General features: G+C 45.1%; 2 protein-coding genes and 1 long non-coding RNA gene across 7 annotated transcripts in view; 2 read left to right on the top strand and 1 right to left on the bottom strand.

The window, feature by feature from the left end:
• cdk18 (cyclin dependent kinase 18) overlaps window positions 1-6,698 on the top strand; it is a 61,915-nt gene extending 55,217 nt beyond the window's left edge. For all 5 annotated transcript variants that reach the window (XM_064304200.1, XM_064304202.1, XM_064304199.1 and 2 more), the window contains 5 exons: window positions 549-654; window positions 1,811-1,853; window positions 4,928-5,018; window positions 5,583-5,660; window positions 6,251-6,698. In XM_064304200.1, coding sequence (XP_064160270.1) covers window positions 549-654; window positions 1,811-1,853; window positions 4,928-5,018; window positions 5,583-5,660; window positions 6,251-6,285 — 353 coding nt within the window. In that variant the 3' untranslated portion in view covers window positions 6,286-6,698. The remainder of the gene's footprint in view (window positions 1-548; window positions 655-1,810; window positions 1,854-4,927; window positions 5,019-5,582; window positions 5,661-6,250) is intronic.
• Window positions 5,365-6,708, bottom strand: LOC135237267 (uncharacterized). Its single transcript, XR_010324788.1, has 2 exons — window positions 6,623-6,708; window positions 5,365-5,943 (listed from the first exon to the last, which is right to left on the bottom strand). It is a non-coding gene; the product is annotated as an uncharacterized LOC135237267 (long non-coding RNA).
• Window positions 6,709-13,141: 6,433 nt separating this feature from the next.
• mfsd4aa (major facilitator superfamily domain containing 4Aa) lies at window positions 13,142-22,710 on the top strand. Its single transcript, XM_064306136.1, has 9 exons — window positions 13,142-13,283; window positions 16,291-16,489; window positions 17,065-17,298; window positions 19,322-19,481; window positions 20,174-20,292; window positions 20,626-20,799; window positions 21,860-22,007; window positions 22,135-22,205; window positions 22,582-22,710. Exons 1-9 carry the CDS (start codon window positions 13,243-13,245, stop codon window positions 22,708-22,710), a joined length of 1,275 nt encoding a protein of 424 aa, XP_064162206.1. The 5' UTR covers window positions 13,142-13,242.

The following is a 22,710-nucleotide window of genomic DNA, read 5'->3' as shown; positions in this document are numbered from 1 at the left end:
CACTCTCTCTCACACACTCTCTCTCGCTCGCTCTCACTCTCACACACTCTCTCTCTCTCTCTCTCTCTCTCCTGTGACCGTTTCTGCGCTCGCCTACCTCGCCAGCAGCGCTCCTAAAGATTGGCAGGGGCCCGCGCTCTCGCCCCAGCACCGCTTTTCGCACGTACACATTCTCACTCCTCTGTGTGCACCCTGTCGCGTTTACCTCGCTAAATATCGTACACAGTGCGACCGAAACGTGTTCACTAGTCTGTGATGCTCATGCAAGGTTTTTCTCTCTCTCCCTGCCTGAAACACCTTCCCTAAAGCATGCTCCAGTGCATTCTCTCTCTCTCTTAACAATTATTTTTTTTTACATCCATTCTTCATGGAGGAGAGGGCAATGTACATCTACTATGTATAATTTTCCCAAGTCAGCTCACAGTTCAGTACAGCATTAAAGTCCATTATCTCCAGCCTCTCCTCCCTCCCTCCCCCCCTCCCCCCCTTTATCAGTATTTCAAAAGCAGCCCCCACTGAAAAGCCTCCGACCTACTTTCTCTTCCCAGGCACGCCGACAGAGGAGACCTGGCCTGGGATCGCAGCCAATGAGGAGTTCAGGTCATACCTGTTCCCACAGTACAGAGCCCAGCCGCTCATCAACCACGTTCCCAGGTAACGCTGCCCCCGGGCCGTCACCAACGCGGCAACTGCACACCACTGCGTGTCTACTGAACGCTGCCCCTGCTCTACACAACACCATGCATTCACTGCATGATGATGAGACACGATTGCTATCTTCCAGTGTGCTATATGCACAGCACTGCGTGTCTACTGAACACTGCCTCTGCTCTACACACCACTGTGTGTCTACTGAACGCTGCCTCTGCTCTACACACCACTGTGTGTCTACTGAACGCTGCCTCTGCTCTACACACCACTGTGTGTCTACTGAACGCTGCCTCTGCTCTACACAACACTGTGTATTCACTGCACGTTGATGAGATACGATTGCTATCTTCCAGTGTGCTATATGCACAGCGGATATGTGTATCCACTCCACACCAATAAAGAGAAGCGTTTGCTATTCTACTGTGTTCTCTACACTTTAAAAAAAAAATTGCCAAAGATCCAGTATAAGCTATGGCATCTATACATTCACTTGCTGGCTGTCATGCATACACTTTCTAATCCTGATGAGCCTTTTAAAATTCACACCATTTTCTATTTTAACTGGATTGTATGCAAACCAGCGAATGAATGCAAATGACGAAGGAAAGTTGGTAGGCAGACATCCAGGAGGCAGCATGTTTAATTTAGACAAGGAGACGGCATTATTAGGACCGGCACTGCTGGTTTCCCCTTCTGCCTGATAGTGCAGTTAGATCACGGACTGATCAGAGATTGCACTCACCTGGCGTGTCAGGTCTAAATCAGTCCCTGATTAGAGGGGAGGAATGAAAACCAAGAGGTACCACTGCCCCGGAGGGTAGGGCTGATTTGTGACCGACAGGAAGTGTCTACTGGCTGGGATCTAATAGCATGAATTTCAGAGTTTTGCAGACATTTCAAAGGCACTCTGACCATCTCCTGAATTTTACATGCATTACTACGGCTGTGGATGAAATCCAGGAAATCTACGCCGACAGTATAGACGCTCCCAGTTTGAGGTGGTTGTAGTTATTTTGACACACGTGCCCCCTAGTGGACAAACGGTGCAGCACTCAGGACAACAAATTCAACTCCACGGCAAATTGCTTCAGCCCCACTGAAATGGGGGATGACATTTGTCATCTGTTTGCTTATGACATTTGTTGTTTGTGACTTTTAGGTTGGACACAGAGGGGATGGACCTTCTCTCAAGTTTGCTTCTGGTAAGTGCCTGATATTGCTTTTTTTCCCACTTAATGAACACACTGGCATTTTCATCAAATGGTCGCTTCTGAAACCCACTATAGATCTCAAAGCACACACACACACTGGAGACACAACATTCTAGTGTGGTGGCCATCTGATTGATATAAAACTGGAAACTATCATTTGTGTATCTCAGAATAACTATAAGAATAAATACTTTGCAAAATTAAGCGCTCAACAAGTGACATTGCCCATGCTCCTGTCTGATATAGGGTTGAAATATTCAAGCATGTAAATTACAGCCAGTCCATATTATCCTAACCAAACCCAGGGTTTTAACGGCTAAACAACAGCTGCCAACTTACGGCTTATCAAAGCATGTCAGATGGCCCAACAGAAGGCAAATGGATAGAATGCTCATAAAAATTTGCAACCCATTCAAATCGAAGCATATGCTTTTACATGGTTTAGCATCGAGAGGTGCAAGCCTCGCTCACTCACACACTCCCTCACTCTGTCTCTCTCTCACGCACACACACTGTCACACACACACACACAAATCAAGAACATCCACTTTGTAGGTTTAGTTGTGTTTACCCAACAGAGAACACACAGACACATAGACACACACACAGCAGCACACACACACAGACACACAGACACACACATAGACACACACAGACATACACACAGCAGCACACACACACATAGACACACACAGACGCGCGCGCGCGCACACACACACACAGCAGCACACACACACACACACACACACAGACACACACACAGACACACACACAGCAGCACACACAGGTCCCCTGGGTCTTGTTTCCCCGGCTTCTTAAGCTGGCTGGACAGCATCTCCTGTGAGCAGGAGCAGAGCAGTGCTTAAAGCCGACCCCGGTGCTCCCCAGACAGCACCTGCCCACAGCCCTGGCACCAATTTACTTAATGACCAGCGAGCTGGGGCAGGACGCCAACACAAGAGCTCCTGCAGCACTGTGGATGAAGCCCACGCTGATCCACACACTACTCCCCCCCCCCCACCAGTCTGACCCCGCCCCCCTAGGTCAAACCCCGAAGATCTCTGATTGGAGGAAAATACACCATGTGTGTCTTACTGTGTATTGCTCAGAGTCTCGTAATCAGCCCTTAATGCAGAGCAGAGGGTAATATTGCCCTGACATCCTAAAGTCTTATTCTCAAATTACACAGCAAAAAAAAAAACAACAGCCTTTGATTTAACGTGGATATTTCCCTAAGGGCAATATTTGAAAACGCTGAAAAATTGCATGGCTCATTTTAAATAATGTGGGCTCCAGACAAATATGACAGCCTGATATGACAGGTCTGTCTATGAAGATTTGGCATTCTCATGTGTGTGTGTGTATCTGTGAGTGTGTGTGTCTCTGTGTGCGTGTGTGTGTGTGTGTGTCTGTATCTGTGTGTGTGTGTGTGAGAGTGTGTGTCTGTGTGTGTGTGTGTGTGTGTGTGAGTGTTTGTGTGTGTGTGCGTGTGTGTGAGAGTGTGTGTGTGTGTGAGAGTGTGTGTATGAGAGCGTGTGTGTGTGTGCGTGTCTGTGTGTGTGAGTGTGTGTGTGTGTGTGCATGCGTGTGCGTCTGTGTGTGTGCGTGTGTGTCTGTGTGTGTGTGTCTGAGTGTGTGTGAGTGTGTGTGCGTGCGAGTGTGTGTGTGTGCATGTGTGTGAGTGTGTGTGCGTGTGTGTGTGCGTATGCATGTGTGTGTGTGCATGTGTGCGTGTGAGTGTGTGTGAGTGTCTGTGTGTGCGTGAGTGTGTGTGTGAGTGTCTGTGTGTGCGTGTGTGTGTGTGTGAGTGTCTGTGCGTGCGTGCATGTGTGTGTGTGTGTGTGCGTGTGTGTGAGTGTCTGTGCGTGTGCGTGTGCGTGTGAGTGTGTGTGTGCATGTGTGTAGTGTGTGAGTGTGTGTGTGTGCATATGTGTGTGTGTGTGTGTGTGTGTGTGTGTGTGTGGTGTGTGTGTGTGTGTGTGAGTGCATGTGTGTGTGTGAGTGTGTGTGTGTGTGTGTGAGTGTGTGTGTGTGTGCATATGTGCGAGTGTGTGAGCGTGCGTGTGCGTGTGTGTGAGTGTGTGTGAGTGTGTGAGCGTGAGTGAGTGTGTGAGCGTGCGTGTGAGTGTGTGTGTGCATGTGTGTAAGTGTGTGTGTGTGTGTGTGATGTGTGTGTGTGTGTGTGTGGTGTGTGCTGTGTGTGTGTGTGTGTGTGTGCATATGTGTGTGTGTGTGTGTGTGTGGAGTGTGTGTGAGTGTGTGAGCGTGCGTGTGTGTGTGCATATGTGCGTGTGTGTGTGTGTGAGTGTGTGTGAGGTGTGTGAGTGTGTGTGTGCGTGTGTGGTGGTGTGTGTGGTGTGTGAGTGTGTGAGTGTGCGTGTGTGTGTGTGAGCGTGCGTGTGAGTGTGTGAGTGTGTGTGTGTGCACGGCGGCGCTCTGTCAGGATGATGAAGAGGCTGGCGGGGACGGCGGGCGTGTGCCTGGACTGCAGATACGGGACGACGGAGCCGCCAGCGAGGCGGGGAGAGGAGGAGACATCTTGAGAGGCTTCGCGTCTAATCAGCCGCGCTAATCTTGTTTTCTCCCGCCCTCGCCCCCCGTAATGAGGCGCGGGGGCTGATTGCGGAGTCGGAAATCCGCTGGAATGCCGAAGGTGTGAAATGGAGGAGACTTTGGAGAAGAAGAAAAAAAAAAAAAGCGGACCGTTTCCCGATACCGCCCGAGAACAATGGCGGTCTCAGATCCGTTTCGTTTCCCCGCGCTCTAAATCTCTGCTCTGAAAGGGCTCGGGGGGGGGGGAGGCACGATCGTTCAGTTAAGATGGCTAACCGCACACTTCAGACACTTATCCCTCTTTCTTCGGGGTGGAAAAGAAACACACAGATGTAGACGTGCATAAGAGCACCCGCAAGGAGACATGCGCGCGCACACACACACGCGTGTGCGCATACACAAACGCACACACGCACGCGTACGCGTATGTACGTATGCACGCACACTCCCGAACACAAACATTATTAATATTTGGATGTTGCCGCCCTTTCCTTTCTTCTTACCCCCTGCAGTACGACACCAGAGAAAGGATTTCTGCGGAAGCTTCTTTGAGGTACCCGTATTTCAAGAGCCTGGGGGAGGACATCCACTCCCTACCTGACAGTGAGTGTGGAACTCACCTCAGTTACAGTGTCACTGTTTGTGCTTTACTGTGGGGAAACTCCATAACACGGCTAACGTCTAAGACGCATGCAGTCATTTCACTTCACACTACCAAGGACATCATTTCCAAACCTTCTTTTTGTTTTCACAAGCAAGTGATGGGATTCTAACACTTAGTAGATTGACAAGTTAATATAAAAATAAGCTCCAAGGCTGTCTGCAGCTAGCATGCGTTATGCTGTGCACTGTATACATTTTGACAAGAATAACATGCTGTTTGAAATCTGGCTGGAACACTGAATAGAAACTTGCTTTGTGACTTCTAAAAAAAGCTATTACCTGTTAGCTGCAAAAAAAACAGTGTCCTCAGTCAGAGTGAAACAGCCTCAATCACATCGTCATGGCAATGATAGGAATGTGATGGATGATGGGTGATGATGATGATGATGTATTTGTGCATATCTTGTATCTGGGCAAAATGATGGTGATGATGATGGTGTGTGTGTTTCCTGTATCTGTATCTGTGCACAATGATGATGATGATGGTGATTTTTCTTCCTCTAGCGGCCTCAGTGTTCACTCTTCGAGAGTTCCAGCTGCAGAAAGACCCTGGGCACCGAGGATCAGTGTTTCAGCAAGCAGGTAGGCTGCCGCCTCCCCATCCCACGCCAACATGCTAACCATTACATCTGTACCAACAGGCTGTTATATTCAGTCGCTTGGAAGACACTTTTATACATAGAAACATTCATGGCATATATTTTTATGTACTGTCCATTCGTTCAAGCTATGCACCTTCTTCACCCGCAGTGTCCAGCAGTGACATCGTGTCCAAAAGTAAGGTGCTCAATTTTAATTGCTTCAGCAATGTCTGAAGACAACATGTCACGTCAGCTCTGTCACTCTCCTCAGATGAGGGAATGTTCTCAACAAGTGAAATATGATATTAGTAATGTCTGTACAGCTTTTTGTTTTTTTTAAATACATTTTTCTGTTGCTGTTCAAATTCAATACAGAGTAATATTTCAAATGCATATGTACATATGTATGTACATATTTACATTCATATAAAATGGCATGTCATCAACAAGGAAGGGCAGCCAGTCCTATTCACACAACACAGCCTCAGGATGTCTCTCCGGGCAGTTGGTGGGACACCTGGACGCACTTCTACCGCAGAGAAGGGCAAACATTAAGATGCTCGTTTCTCTTTCTCTTCCTTTCAATTCAAGCTCGAGGCAAGAACCGGCGGCAGAGCATATTCTAAAGGCCGGGCGAGGCAGGGGGGTAAGCGAAGGGCACGGAGGCTCCATTCCGGCAGAACCAGGCCGAGGCGCTGAAGGGACCGGCAGCAAAGAACCCCCTTAATCCCCCCCCCCGTCCGTCGGCCATTTGGAGAAACCCGACCCAAGTTTCGGGGGCAGAGTTTTGGAGACAATGAGTTTCAAGCACTGACATTCTGTACGTGTGGGATAAGGCCTTACTGTAGTTCCAAATTAAGCCACTACGCAGTTAACTTAACTGACTTTGAGGTCAAACACTGGATTTAAAAAAAAAAAAAAAAAAAAAAAATTTTTAAAAGCCGCGAGCGAAACACTTCTTACCTACTGTAGGTAGACTGTGAGAGACTGGTCCAGCTGGAGGTATCTCATCTGGTTATCATCTTCTGCCGTCTCCAGATTGTAAGCACCCTTGTGAGAAATAAACAAATATAAACATATTTTAAAAATCAGTCACTGGTATTACAGAGGTATATACAATAGTTATACAGTCACCATAGTTCTCTCCTGCTTGGGTGTAATTCTCTGGTAAAAACCAGCTCACTGTTCAGTCCCTGGGAGAGTGCTGTTATTGCTGTTAGACGTGTGCGTGCATGCGTGCGTGCGTACGCGAGTGCGGGCAACGTGCCTGTCTCTGAGATGTCCACCATTAACTTGCGGGTGTGACTAGATTTGCCCGTTTATATTTTTGTTAGGTGTGATTTGTGTGATAAATCAGAGTTATGTATATTTAGAAAAAATAATATATATATTTGATCCAAGTTTTTGTTTTATAGTTTTATTCATTTTTTTTTTCATTTTGACAAATATTGCTGTAAAATTAACTGATGTTGTCTCAGGAAAAAAAAAGAAAGTTTCTTGCTTAAAGAATGAAAAGCAAAACATAAAATTAGCACTATAACAAGACTGAGTGCAGCATATTTGAGCGCTGTCTGGCTAAGTTATAGACATGGCACCCTAATCTGACATTACTTTCCCACTAGAGACAGGAGATGATTCATTGGGATGTACATCATTAATACGTTGTGATTCTTCCTTGTCTTAGTATTTTTAATCTTGATTCAAAGCAGTTTCCAGAACAGTATTCATAACTGGTATGAGAAATGCAGTGTATGTTCTACTCGTATGGTATATTATACATTAGACCAGGTCAATGCAAGAAATGTGCAATTGGACACCTTTAAAATGGTTAATTGGGAACATGATTCATATTAATACGTTTATGATTGAACATAACAGAGAGTATAAAATATCTGGAGTGTCGTGGAGTTTTAAGGATTCAACTTAGTATCAAAATATATAAAAATATGTTCTGTATATTTTTAAATGGTGATAATATATTCTGTTTGTTATGGACTATATTTGCTCCATTTTGTTTAGCTTTTGCAGGAGAAAATATTGCATATTTGTGCTACTCTAAGGGTAGCATCAGCACAATAGTATTTGCACAGAATAAGCAGCCATTTCATAGCTTGCACAAACCACATATGCCCTCTGGAATTCGTCCTTGCAGCTCAGAATGTTTTTTTTTTTCGTCCATTATGCGGCGTGACCAACAAAAAATATTGAAAAGAAGTAGGCTACTGGTAGCGACTGGGCAATTTTACGGTAAAGGGACAATGATACCCGGACAAACACAGTTCTTGCCTTCTCTAACATTTACAGAGGCAGCGGCACGCGAGCTATGCTCAGTCAAGTCAAAAAACGAGCACGCGCATGAAATGAGCGCTGCCTGATGCCTCACGCGGCCAAAAAAAGTTAACGTCGCTATAAATGTGAACATCAATTGGCTGGTTTTAATAAGGAATCGAAAATAACATTTTAACATTAAGCATGGTTATTCTTTACCATGTTCAACTGGGTATAATGACGCTTAACAAAACATGGTAGCCTACTACATTGGGACGCATCATACGTCCACTGCGATACAGTATTCAGACACCATTAGTTCACTGTACACGTGGACCGAAGAATGTATTTATGAAATGGTACCATTTTTTACGGCTAACCGCTAAAAATTGGAACCCATCACGCACTAACTGTGAAATAAATTTCAGTCATAGATGCATTCAGAAAATCCATTTCCTCTTCATTTACTTTCACACTACAACGCATTGCAAATTTTGCAGCATAAATCAATAAATCACTCAGAAAATGTATTGCAACTCGTAGTATGTTAAATAGATAGTGCAAATAAGCGGCAAATGGAGGCCGGTGCGGTGGCGGAAAGCTGCTGAAATGGGGGGGGGGGGGGGGGGTCGACGATACGATACCATTGAAGTTCATGGCCTGGGTGTCATCCTTGCCTAAATGGGTTTCTAGCTGGGTGATTCAGTAACTTTTGAAAGTAGGCCCTACTGTACTTTATTTGACTGAGCTGAGAAATGTGTGTTGATGTGGACAACCAGACTGAAAGTGATAGCAACCATGTGTCATTTACCTACTTTACAGAAAGCCACTATTTTATTTTAGCATCACTGAAGCTATGGCACTTCTGTTTGTTGTAGGCTAGTATTTTAAATACTTGTACATATAGCTGAAAGGATTGACATTTATGAATTTAACCCCACCATTTTCACTATTTTCTGTGAATTTTATGACCGACAAAAAAGAAAAAGTGATGACTGTATGTTTAATGACTGTAGATGATATGTAAATGTTTTATTAATTGTAGTATACATTTGCTTTTTTTTTGTATGAAATGTTACATTGAATATTTGGAGTGAAATCTCTGTTCCATTAAGTTGTACTGAAACTGAATGTATTGTGACTGCTACAATGCCAAAACAGATGAAAACCATTAAGTACAAAATAAATTATAAATCTATATATTACCCTTACCCTGCTGTTTTGCTCAAATCATTTGTTTAATCAATTGTATCTGACCACACAAACTAAGATGTTCAAATGACCCGTTTTATGATTTCTTTGCAGTGCAACAAGTTTTACATTAATAAAATAATAAACTTTAATTTGCAGTGTGTGTCAGAGGCCACCGTTTAAGTGAAAAGCAGAGGGTACAATAAAACATAAGCTTGTAAAAATCTGTAAAACAAGACATCAAATTACATTACATTACATTTATTTGGCAGACGCTTTTATCCAAAGCGACGTACAAAAGTGCAGTTCATGGTCATGGACAACTACAAAACACAGAGTCAATAAGATACAATACTTATTTCGTACAGCAGCTATTTCCAGCCAAGAACACAGTTTAGTTCACACAGTGAGCACTATTCTAACGTAACCTCTGCCAAGCCAACTAGGCAGAAGAACAAGCTACAATATCAGGACAAATACAAATTACCAAGTGCTGGAATGGGGAGGATTTAAAGTGAAGCCTAGCCTAGGTCAATAAAAGTAATGAAAAATGGTCAATACAAAAAATAAGAAAACTTTTTTTAAACTTTAAAACTCTTAAGTGTGAAACCTTAATACGCCCAGGCAAGTGGGAGACAATAATGTCTCATAATTCAGGATTTTATTTTTTATTTTTTTGCTTTAAAAGCCTGCACGCATGAACAGCTTTATCATTTTTCCAGGCAGCACATCTATATCAGAGCAAACAAACAAAAAAGCAAACAAACAAACAAACAACGAAAAGTATATCCTCAATTTCAGCGAATAAAGCTCCCAGAGTTGGAATGTCATTACATAAGACAATGCTCAGATTTACAGCATTCACGCAAGTCACAGGGCCACTATGTAGTCACCTGATAGTCATATGCCTTTTGTAACCTATTAGTTTATCGGTCTAATTTGATCTAAATCTTTTCTTTTTTTTTAATGGAACGCAGAACATCTAAAACACGGTGTCACAATTATGTCCTGCGGAGTGCGCGTCCTATTCATTCAAGTTGTTGATTGGCCAGAGAATCTACACACCTTATTTGAAGGCCTTGTTTGGCGGCTGATTGAAAAGGAAATACTAGCAGACAGCTCTTGAGGGGAGGCTGCTCATCTCACCGCAATTTCTGTGCAACCCTTCCCAGTCGGCTTCGTATCGGCTGTCGGGCGTTCTGTTTTCGTTTTACGCTCAGATAAACATTCAGATCACATGATGATACTGAACGAGCGAATATGGAGTATTTTCAAGCAAAACTGGCAGCACACATTGACCTACTGGAGCGTTTTCTTTAGTTTTGGGCTGTCCATTAGCTTCCTCGGTCCCACCGTCCTTGACCTGAGGTGCCAGACGCAGTCTACGCTCCAGGAAATCACCTGCGTGTTTTTCTCTCAGCAGTTTTTTATGCTCGTCGGCAGTTCGGTCGGCGGAGTCTTCAAGAAAACGTGAGTGTTTTGCAAATCAACTTTTCTCAAGTTAGATAATTCATTCTGGCTGTCTCCGACTTTTCCCCACTCTCCGTTTCCTGCATTATAGACTAGCCTACTAAAAAAAGTAATTTCACCAAAAACCCAACCTATGCTCAATATTAAACCTATATCACTTGACATACTCTTATTCGCCCTCTTACATCGGCTATGGCATATCCTTTTGTTGTAAGATTATATTTGGACTACTATCGCTTAAAACCCCGACGGCTCGGCAGCAGCTATGCCCAAACCCGAAGGTGTGCACAGTGAACTTAGGCTACGCGAGTCAGGAGAGAACCGTTTGCTAAAAATGCAAAAATGTGCAACATACAGAAAATGTTTTGAATTTTTCCTGCTGTGTTACCGGGGGACGGGGGTCACATGCGAGGTAGTCAAAAAGTCCGTGTCACCAATCTGTCGGCCTAATTCACCAGCGAAACAATCACTGTCGCAATCACGTTATCCTTGCAAAGTCTATTGCAAAGTTCTGGATGAGCACAAAAGTTAGGCTGAATGCTACACTCAATTCTGCATTGCATTATGCACTTCACCGACAAACAAACACATAAACATGATGGATGGAATCCACAAGTTTGCCAAGTAACAGTTAACTTCGTTACATTCATTTGCTTTGGCGACTGTGCTTTGTGCTGCATTATACAAAAGCATTAAACTTTAATGCTAATGGTGCCTAGAATATTTCAAACTGGTTTAAAGCTGCTGGGAGACATCAAAACTAGGCATGTTTTTTACATTATCTCCTATTAAAGAAAAAAAAACGCATCAATAGTTTATTACGTCTGAACATTTATGTTGAGATCTCCTCGTTCTTAACGTTACTCTGTATCCTAGTAGAGCAGGACACCGCCTATAACCAGGAGCCCTCTGTTTATGACTGTTGGCTCTCTGCCTCCTAGTAGGGCGTGTGTGCATGCCAGAGACTTGGTGGGAACATGTCCAGTTTGTTTACCTTCTATCTTTTTTTGTTATCTTGCCAATGGTGCCACATCCTGTAATATATCCCCGGATCCACCATGTCCTAGAAGAGAGAGAAGTTATATTATGCCTCTTAAAAAATGTAAAAAAAATTGACCAATATTTATCAGGAACCTGGGGGAAAAAGGTAGGTCTTTTATCGATGGCTCACTGTAAAAATACAGGAAGGTGATTTATTGGATGCACCAAATGCACACCAGGTAAATGGCTTAGAACAGGAATAAAAATTAATCAGGAGGAAAGTGACTTATAATGATGCCATTGAATATACAAATGCTCTGTAAATAAAAAAAATTGACAATATTCGAAAAAGAAAGTGCCATTTTGGGAATAACATCAAGATGTCTTGAAAATCAGGAGAAGTGGAAGTGCCTCTGTGACTCTTAAGACTAAAATGTGTTCACACAATTTTTGGGAACATTTCAGGTTAAAAAATGAAACTCCATTGACAACTTATTGTAAGCAAGAGATCAAACGTAGAGAAACAGGACAGGCGTGGCAGGTGGCGAAAGGAAAACACGTGAGAAAACCACCGGCTCAACTGAAGGAATGATTCACCAAATAATAACGTAAAGCAACAACCGAAACGCTGCTGTCAAACGGAAGAGGCAGAACTGGTCTCAAACTTTAAGGAAGCTGAATTCCACAGTACAAAGCAGTCTCTCTCCATCGAGCCTTTGAACCAGCCCCCTTGCACTAGGCAATGGGCAGCAGCTGCCTGATTGCCAATTAGCTGCAGCTGCCACCCTGCTTGAGAGTGAGAGTGAGGCTGACACTGTCTGGCCCTGCTCAAATCAGCACACTTGCCTACTATTGAGTATACAAGTTGAATACAAGTTGTATACTCAATAGTAGGCAAGTGTGCCGATTCGGACATGACCTCTGTGTCTCAAATGGTCCACTAGTTCCCTACATAGCTAGCCAATTTTTAGCTAATGGCTGACACCCTAGTTCAGGGCTTCCCAACCCTGTTCCTGGAGATCTACCGTCCTGTTGGTTTTCACTCCAACCCTAACAAAGCACACCTCATTCAATAGCTAGAGATCTACCGTCCTGTAGGTTTTCACTCCAACCATAACAAAGCTCACCTCATTCAACAGCTAGAGATCTACCGTCCTGTAGGTTTTCACTCCAACCATAACAAAGCTCACCTCATTCAACAGCTAGAGATCTACCGTCCTGTAGGTTTTCACTCCAACCATAACAAAGCACACCTCATTCATCAGCTGGAGATATTTTTGTGCTGCTAATTGGTAGAATCAGGTGTGCCAAATTTGGGGTTGGAATGAAAACCTACAGGATGGTGTAGTTCCGGGAATAAGGGTTGGGCAGCTCTGCCCTAGTTTGTGAGCCGTATATGGAACTCATGGTCCGTTCGAGACACGGCCATTTTCCTTGTTTCTGCACGCCTCCCAAGTGGCTGGCACACTGGAGAAAATGAGAGGACAGCCTGCAGTAGACTAGTATTGCTTTCTGAAATTAATGTATTTGCATGCAAGCGTTCAGTCGGTCGACTGGTTTTTAAAAAAAATTATTATTATAAACCGCCTTTTAATGGAAAAGCGGCGCAGAGACATTGTCCTCCACTCTCCCCTTCAGGATGTTCGGCAGCACTTTCTAAATTATTCAGGAAAATGCGCTTTGGTACACAGGGCCTGACATTGATCCAAGTGAGGTAATTACAGGGACAGGGGAAGCCTCTGGCTGGAGAGTGAATGCGGTAACTTTCACGAAGAAAATGGGATTTTACCAGGCAAATCCAACTGGCTTGAATTATTTTCCTCGAGAGTTTTTTTAAAGATGAAAAACGAGCAGGCAAAGGTATTCAAATGTGGCTCGGCATAAAGTGGACTGGCCTCTTGTGTACTCCAGTTAGGTTCTTTTGTCTGAATCGGTTACTTTTGGCGTTTTTTTTGTGCATAATTTTAGTAGTTTCATCAAGTTAGAAAATGCATTAAGGTATTTGCGTGTGCATGGCTGAAGAACTGACAATTTTAACTCAGATTTTATGTGCATTGATTAATTTATTAGTTTTTTTTTTTACACTACTTAAATTATATACAAGCAAAAAAAAAAAAAAAAAGGAATTACGTAAAGGTTTTGTTTGATAAATGGCTCTGCATTGCCATTGAAATGTTTTATTTCCACAGGTTATAATGTACTGGCCTTTGTGATATTGATATTCAGCACTATAATTTCAATTTTCTGTGAGTCACCCTGGATAAGGGCATCTGTCAAATGAATAAATTACCATCCTAATCTCAGCCTACTCCTCCTCTGCATGTCTGAGCTGTGGAGTGGGAAGAGACACACTTGCCTACTACTGAGTAAACTCTCATACAGTGTACTCAATAAGTAAAGTAAATGTAGTGTATTTACAATCCCAGTATGATATACCATTTCTGGGGATTTTTGCTGAGTGTATTCGGTAGCGTGCTTTTCAGGAAGTGAAGGATAAGTTTTGGTCCAAGCGGCGCGCATCTTCGCTTTTAAAAACAAGGCGCACATGAGCAAGGCCGCGGGAGGGCCGAACGTCTTGCGCCACTTCCACTGTACGTTGGGAAAATTGTATAATGGTAATTTTCTGCATACAAAAATCACACGAAAATGCACTATGCAGTATACCTCTGCTTGCATTTCAGTCCTTAATGTTTCAGTATTCAGTAGTACTTAGTAGTACAGTCAAAGGAACCATAGGCCTACTTTAATAGCCTATACATTTTTTTAAAGGCTGCAGGTGTTTGTTCAGCATTAAAACACCTGAATTGAGTAACTATTGTGACCTTACTAGCAACTAAACTACGCAAGTTTGAGCACATCTCAACATCTTGTTGCACCTGCTCAGATTAATTTGGGGATTTCGCATTTGAGTAGCCTTGAACAAGGCAAGCAGAAAGAATGATGCCAGTGCCTTTAAAATTCTTATTTTACGGGTCTGGAATAGATTTCCAAAATTCTTCATCTTTTTTGAGAATTTAAGATTTTGCCATACCTTACTTTACCATTTAAAAAAAAGATTTAAGCAGAGGGATTTGCTAGGACACTTTTTTTTTTTTAACGATCGTGTATCTGTTCATTGTAGCCTTTATTTGCGCACCATTTGTTTGCCGGTTTGTCAACTCAAACACATTCGCTACTGTCCATCTGTTCACCACCATAATTTACTGCAAATAACTTAAACATACACATCTTACTTCAAACATTAAATACATTTATTTTAGCATACCGTGTTCAATAAACGCAGTGTTAGGCGTTGCTACTAACCGTTGTTAATTCCGTTTGTTCCATGTTCAAACTGGAATGACGTAATCCGAATGTCACGATTCTGTGCAATTTCATTGGAAGCGCTGGACAAGAAGAATTAGCTATTTTAGACGGGGGGAGACCATAAAGTATTCGATAATATTTTTTTGTTCCCAAATAGATGATTATTAGATATAAAGTAGCTACTGATAACATGTATAATGATTTCTATGTGTAAAAATATACTGTAATTTATTCTGAGATAATTGAATATTGTATGGAAATGGTTTAGTCCAGATAATGTGTAGTATATAAGCAGGTCATTCGCAGTCAGTATTTCGGCTAGCTGTAGGTGGGAGTAATTGAATGGGTATGAGTGATGTGCTGATTCTTTTGTTTTGTAATGTAAATATAACAGTTGGGGGCACTTTTGTAAATAAAACACCCCACTTGGGTTGCTGGCAATGAGACTCAACCCCAGTTTGAGTCTCATTGCCAAAGTTCACTGTAAAATCTGCCGACCGACCATCCTTGTAACAATGTCTTAGGGTGATGTGTGAACTGTGCCATAGTTCAGTTAATCCTGCCCTAGGTTTTGAGCAGGAAATTATCCACCTTTTAGAGATGCAGGTATACTTTCATAGTAGTTAATAATAGAATCCTGAAGTTTTTTGCACGCTGCACTGGTTATTGCCTGCCCACAGTTGATAAATTTGCTAACTGGCATCTCTGCATTCCTACCGAGAATACTAATATTCAGAGTATCATGATATGTCCTTATAACCTTCAGTAATTATACATGCGCTCTTTGAAAATTGCTCTGTAACATAATGAATGTGAATGCTTTTTCTCCAAAACTGAAAAAATTGTAATAATTTGTCTAATTTTTATAATAATTTTCCTTTTGGTTAGTTTCCAAATCTGTCTCTTTTTTTTATTTCTTTTTTTTAAGTATGCGAGAGGAAAGATAGGAAATCAGGCCATCACTGCTTGGGGATGGAGTATAGTATGTCTGTCATTTAATACCGTCAAATCAGCTGATTCAATCGACCCATGTGGCATTGTTCACTTAACACAACAGTCACAAAAGGATTAAAGGAACCTGATCGTAAGAGAAACACCCTTATGTACTGTGCAAGGGCGGAGTGTAGCACAGTGGGTAAGGAACTGGGCTTGTAACCAAAAGGTCGCAGGTTCGATTCCTGGGTAAGGACACTGCCGTTGTACCCTTGAGCAAGGTACTTAACCTGCATTGCTTCAGTATATATCCAGCTGTATAAATGGATACAATGTAAAATGCTATGTAAAAAGTTGTGTAAGTCGCTCTGGATAAGAGCGTCTGCTAAATGCCTGTAATGTAATGTAATGTGTTGGGGCTCCTCATATTAACAGTGACCCCCCCACCCCAACCCCTCCTCCCCCTCTTCTGTGTCCCTCAGCCAAAAATGCGCCCTGTCGGCCCTCTTCGCCTCCACCCTGCTCATCTCCGCGGTGTTCGCCGTCGTGCCCCTGTGCCACAGCGTCCTGCTGCTGGCCATCGCCCTGGCGATGAGCGGGACGGCCATGGGCGTCATCGACACCATCGCCAACGTTCAGCTGGTGAAGATCTACCAGAAGGACTCCGCGGTGTTCCTGCAGGTTAGAGGGGGGGGCCCCCTGGAGTTCCACGGGGCCTGAGGATTGATGTCACGTCGAGATTTTAAAAAAACAAAAACATTTTTTAAAATTGAGACCAGGCACAGACAGTCTGAACAGCCACTGTAGGAGAACACAGGATCTGTAATGACATCAGGGAGTCATAGAAGGTCCTATGGTGTACTATGGTTGTACACTGGGCTTACTGTGTTCTTTTGCTAAAATATCTCTGTGCCAATCTCTTATTTACATTGACATTACATTTATTCGGCAGATGCTTTTATCCAAAGTGACACAGAACAAGTACATACCGACTACATTGGAACAACTACAAACACAGGTCCGATACTAGGTGTACACGGGTACAATGCTCATTTAGTAACAGTTATATAGTCATAGCCAAGAGCACATTAAGTCCAGTTCACACAGTAAACATTACTCTCCGACCTAACCTATGCCAAGTCAAACTAGGAGGCATGGCAAGCTACAACATCAAGAAAATGATACAAAGTACAATATAAGTGCTGGATGGAAAAGTGCTCTTGTCACCCCCTCCCCCCCCCCCACCACCACCACAGGTTCTTCACTTCTTCATCGGTTTGGGGGCCCTGGTGAGCCCCCTCATCGCGGACCCCTTCCTGTCGGAGACCAACTGCATCCTGGGGGCGGGCAACGCCACCAGCGAGCTTCGGCACCTGAGGCACACGCTGGGCAGGAGCGCTGGGCGCAACTGGTCCCACTACCACCTGCTGACCGAGGGCACTGTGGTCACCCAGATCTCCTACGCCTTCTGGATCATGGCCGCCATTAACGTGAGAGCCGTCGCCGTCGAATGTAAACGAGTCTCGTATCCACCGCCCCGAAAGTTTGAATGGAAAGGATTATAGTCCTCCTCGTAAAAAAACAGTATGTTTCTGTCATTCTGTCAACCCAGAGATCATGTGACAGTTATTTCATGCTTTATTTTTGCCTTTAATTTTGAGTTTGATCTCATGAGAAATACTATCCAGCAAAGGCCTGTTTCCGTGTTTCTCCCATCCACTCTTTTAAAATAAATGTTTACATTAATATAACTATAGGCAGTACTTCCCAGTCACCCATCAGTGATTCCGTTGTTCAAAACTCCAGTTCGGGAACAAGCCTTCATGTGTTTGTCACAAATGTGGCTTCTTAACCCAAGATCAGCAGTTTGAAAAGTGTGTGTGTGTGTGTGTGTGTGTGTGAGTTCCTGGGTCAGGGTCAGCACAGCCCTTTGCCGGACTCTGTGTGTAGTCCGCCTTCATCCAGCCAGCAGGATCTGAATAACAAAACAATCGGATGATTGTGCCCAGTGCGACCGCACTGTGGGTTTGTGCCAGGGATTAAGGAGGGGGCGAGGGGAGGGGGGGGGGCTTCCTCGGCACTAATTAGTCTTCCGGGAGGGTGGAGTGGGACCCGAGGGCTCTGAAAAAAGGGGTTCTTAAAAAAAAAAAAAACTTAAAAAAAATCGGATGAGTCACAGGGCAGGCCGCAACCGGACGTGACAGGAAAGTTAAAGTCGCCAACCCACCGCTCGGCATCGAAGTCGGCTTCGCCGCCGGTGCCGGCTGCAGCCAGACATCACGGTTCTTCTGGGACTTGTGGTTTACCCCTTCTCTACTTTTAAACAGTGATGGGTCCCCCAGAAAGGTCTGTGTATGGCTGCAGACTAAATCAAATCTCTTCCCTCCTTCGGCTGCAGTTGAGATGGATGCATTTGTTCAGAGACTGGAACGGGAAAAGAATCGGTCAATCAAATGTTATTTTACATGGTTTGCACAATTCAGCTGGAAAGCTCACACTCATTCACAACGATTAGGTGTGAAATCTCTTGCTTCCTATCATGCAAGTGACCAACTGGATCCTGGCAAATTCAGACAGAAATGAGGCCTAAGGCGCATGTTGGATGCACCTGTTAAAGTAAAATCACCCACTTCCCCCCAGTCACTCAGTGTCCATGTGGTGAAGCGCTGCTAGAAGCTCCTTTTCCAGAAGCTTCCGGGGGCAAAAAAAGTCCCTGGTAGCGGTGCGAACCAAAGACGGACAAGGGTTTCATGGACCGAGCGTGGACAGAGGCATTCTCAACTAAGAAAGGGCTGGGAGGCAATCCCACCTCCAATGCATTGTGTGCATTCCTTCAGAGACCTCCCTAAAATAGTTTCAGCCCCGTAGACACTACAGGAAGTGGAAAGGAGGCTGTGGATGAGCAAGAGGAAGCCGAGCGCCCAGAATGAGGAGAGTGATATAGGACACACTGGAATAATGTTGGCGAGAGAGAGTGCGTCCGACTTGCCCGTGCCTCTACCCGGCCCTCTGGGCAAACGGTAACAAAGTGTCCTTCAGCAGGACAGCTAACCGCTAACCGCTCCTGGCGAGCCGCTTGGCGCCCTGCACGGCTGCCGATCACCGTTGGTCTTTGAGAGTGTGTGTGTGTGTGTGTGTGTGTGAGTGTGAGTGTGAGTGTGAGTGTGTGGTGTGAGGTGGTGAGTAGTGTGAGTGTGTGAGTGTGTGAGTGTGTGTGATGTGGTGTGGTGTGTGAGTGTGAGTGTGAGTGTGTGTGTGTGTCTGTGAGTGTGGTTGTGAGTGTGAGTGTGTGTGTGAGTGTGAGTGTGAGTGTGAGTGTGAGTTGTGAGTGTGTGAGTGTGTGCGTGAGTGTGTGTGTGCGTGAGTGTGTGTGTGTGTGTGAGAGTGTGAGTGTGAGTGTGAGTGTGAGTATGTGAGTGTGTGAGTGTGAGTGTGAGTATGTGAGTGTGTGTGTGGTGATAGTCGCTGTAAGAAGGCGCTATATAACCGGAGTCCGTGTACCTGGGGTTCCAGCTTCCTGTGCCCATCGTGGTGTTCGCGCTCATGCAGCGGGAGAGGGCCCCGCCCTGCTGCTGCTGCGGGACCCGGAGCCCCCGTCTGCTGGAGCAGGACGAGCTCGCCATGAAGACCTGGGACCAGGGCGAGGGAGAGCCCAAAAACCTGCACCCCGAGGGTGAGGACGAGCTCCCGCTACCGCACACAGCTCCACGGCTGTTCCCCTGCAAGACGGTCTGACAAGCTGCAGACTGGCTTCCTGACCTCATGTCAGACGTACTGTCCTTCACTTGATTTAAGTGGCACCTAGAGCTCTTCCCTGTATGTGTCTAGAGTAAACCGTACCTTATCATAATATGTACAGTGTGGCTTAACTGGAGCTTGAATTTCAGTCTAGGTACAAAGTGCATTTGGACATGCTAAACGCATCACTGCAAGCCTGATTGTTTACCACCCACTGAACACATTTCCAGAGTTTAATTCTATCACACAAAACTCAAGATGCCTTTTGAACCATTTTTTTTCTCTCTGAGAGAGAGGTAAGGTTTGCAGCTGAGCTTGAGAGAACTCCAACCAGGTTATACAAACCAGGCAATTACATTACAGGTATTTAGTCCAGAGCGACTTTCACACCTTTTACATACCATTTACATGGACGTATACTGAAGCAATGCAGTTACCTCGCTCAAGGGTACAACGGCGGCGTCCTACCCGGGAATCGAACTTGTGACGTTTAGGTTACAAAACCAGTTCCTTACCCGGTATGCTACGCTGCCGCGTCCAGGAAGCGACAGTCAGTGGCTGAACCGTGGATTGCCGTGGCGTTGTGGTCTGCCAGAGACCGATACCCCCTTTGCCTGGTCCTTTCAGGCCACGGAGGAGGTCTCTTTAGCTGCTGCCGAAAAGGGGCTGTCAGCACACTGACCCCGTCCGCCGCTGGGATCCACGTCCTGGGCGGGTTGGTCGTCTTCATGACGGACGGCCTAATAGTGAGTGGTGATTCTGAACCTATCGATTCAAACTTTTTTTTTTTTCCCTTCCCCCCCCCACACCCCCCCACCGTGACCGTGGTTCACTCTGCCTGTATCTCTGTCGATTAATAGGATCGTTTTGGGGGGAAAAAAAGCATCACATTGTTACTTGGGCTTCAATGTGTACCACAATAAAAGCATATAGCATTTGTAAAAAATCAATAAATCACATTATTTTAGTTATGACTGACCACTGAGGCGGCAGTTGGCCTAAGTTCAACTCAAGAGTTCGGATCCTGTTTTCCGTTTCCGTGGGCGATCGTTACTGGTAGTAACTCTTGTCTCCTGCAGGGGGCATATTCAGTCTTCGTTTACAGCTACGCGGTGGACCCTCCCTTGTCTCTGAAACACAAGACGGCGGGGTACTTGGCCAGCATCTTCTGGGCGGCCATCACTGCAGGCCGGCTGGTGTCCGTCCCGCTGTCCTGCTGGCTCCAGCCTGTCCACATGCTCATCGCCAGTCTGGTAACGTCTACTGCGTACCAGGGTCAAATATGCATTTGTTTTGGATTCAGATACTCTTCTGTGCTCTGTTGATCTTGCCTGGTGTAATTGAGCCTGCTGATATGACGAGAAGGCGGGGCTTGCGCTTTTTGTGAGTATTCCATTGGCTCAGATACACCAGACAAGATCAGTAAAGCGCAGAAGAGTATTTGAATCCAAAACAAATGTGTATTTGACCCAGGTCTGGTCTAATGTGATGCTGACACAAGCAAAAACATGAATTAAAAGACTACTGAATGCAACTATAAGGTCTAGACCTTGTTGTGCAGGTTCAATCACTCACTGGCAGTTTGGTTTAAAAAAAAAATAAAAAAATTCAGCTCACTGATAGGGGTGATGACACGGTTTGGCTCAGACTCTAAACCCGTACAGGAATCGGTCCGGGGGTGGCTGGAGGTTCGATAGCATGCAAGGGCACTTTGTACTGGTATCTTATCTCTATCTGTCACCATCTCTGCTTTTCCCCTTGTCAGGGAATAAAGTGGGGTGGGGTGGGGTGGGGGTTGTGGGGGGTGGGAGAAACACAAGCAGGGTAGGCCGTCTGCTCTGCGGGAGAGTGCTAGAGGGAATTTGAAGGATGTGATTATAAGGACATAATCAGGACAGAGTCTTCGGAGATCCTGCCTGTTTCACCAGATAGTGTCTGCTGCCTATCTTAATCCATGCTTCAGCACAAGAAAAAAAAAAACATTGCAAAAAGATTGTGACAGTTTGGGAGAGATTAACCCTTTAAGGTGTTAAGAACATTCCGATCACATATTTCTGGTCTACCTGAACATTCTAATGCTGATGTAACAATCTACAGAGTCTGTACCAGTTTCTTTCCCCCTTTTGGACTTAAATTTCAATTGTGCTGTATGACTTTACTTACCTTGTTTTTACATGGTGAGATGGATGAAGGCTGCGGACTTCACACACTGTAGCCAACTTAATGTATATATTAGCAGTTTCATTCCTGCTTGCATCACTGTCAAGGAGTTTGTAAAAGGGTCATCTCTCTCTCTCTCTCTCTCTCTCTCAGGCTGGCATGGTCATCACCGCCTTGCTCCTCCTCCTGCTCTACGCTGACAGCGTCTTCCTGTTCGTGGGAACGTTCTTCCTGGGCTTCTTCCTCAGCAGCGTCTTCCCCTGCATGCTGGCCTACGCCGAGGACGTCCTCAGCTACCAAGGTCTGTCCTCCCAACGACAGGGGGGGTTCGCCTCCGCGGCTTCGCCCCTTCCTCCGTTACCGTGGAGACGACCTCTCGGTCGAACGCGACCGGTAACGCGGGCCAATTGCCTCCCTTCCTCTCTCAGGCTGCGTGACCACGGTCCTGGTGACCTGCGCGGGGGCCGGGGAGATGGTCCTCCAGATTGTCGTCGGCTTGGTGAGGTTCGGCGTCGCCGCAGACGGACGCGAAGCTCCGGTCGCCCAACGGCAACCCACGGCTCTCACTTGATCTGTCGATTTCCCTTGCCTGTTGAACATCTGGGCTCATTTACTCCTGTCTGTTTTTTTGTTTTGTGTGTGTGTGTGTGTGTGTGTGTGTGTGTGAGCTGTATAATATAATGGACGGGAGAGCAAGAGGATTCTTCTAAACATTAAGGGCGAAATTTTGATGGCGTGTATTCAAGACATGCCTTGGAGGGACCTTTGAGCAAATTCTGCCTGTGCATTTTGTATGTGATGTATAAGAGAGGCTGTGCATTCTGGGATGTATAAGTTCTCTCTCATTCTGCCTGTAATGGTTCTCTCTCCCCCAGGTAATGCACAGCACGGGCAGCTACAGCTTCCTCCTGTGCAGCGTGTTTACTGGCGCCATCGGCCTCGGCCTTTTCTTTGCTCTACTGCTGTTTCACATGCAGCCACATGCACAGGTACGGGTACAGTGA

Source organism: Anguilla rostrata, chromosome 13 (assembly GCF_018555375.3).
Source record: "Anguilla rostrata isolate EN2019 chromosome 13, ASM1855537v3, whole genome shotgun sequence".
NCBI classification, from domain to species: domain Eukaryota; kingdom Metazoa; phylum Chordata; class Actinopteri; order Anguilliformes; family Anguillidae; genus Anguilla; species Anguilla rostrata.
Note: the sequence above shows the minus strand (reverse complement) of the source record. Positions and strands in the feature narration are given on the sequence as shown.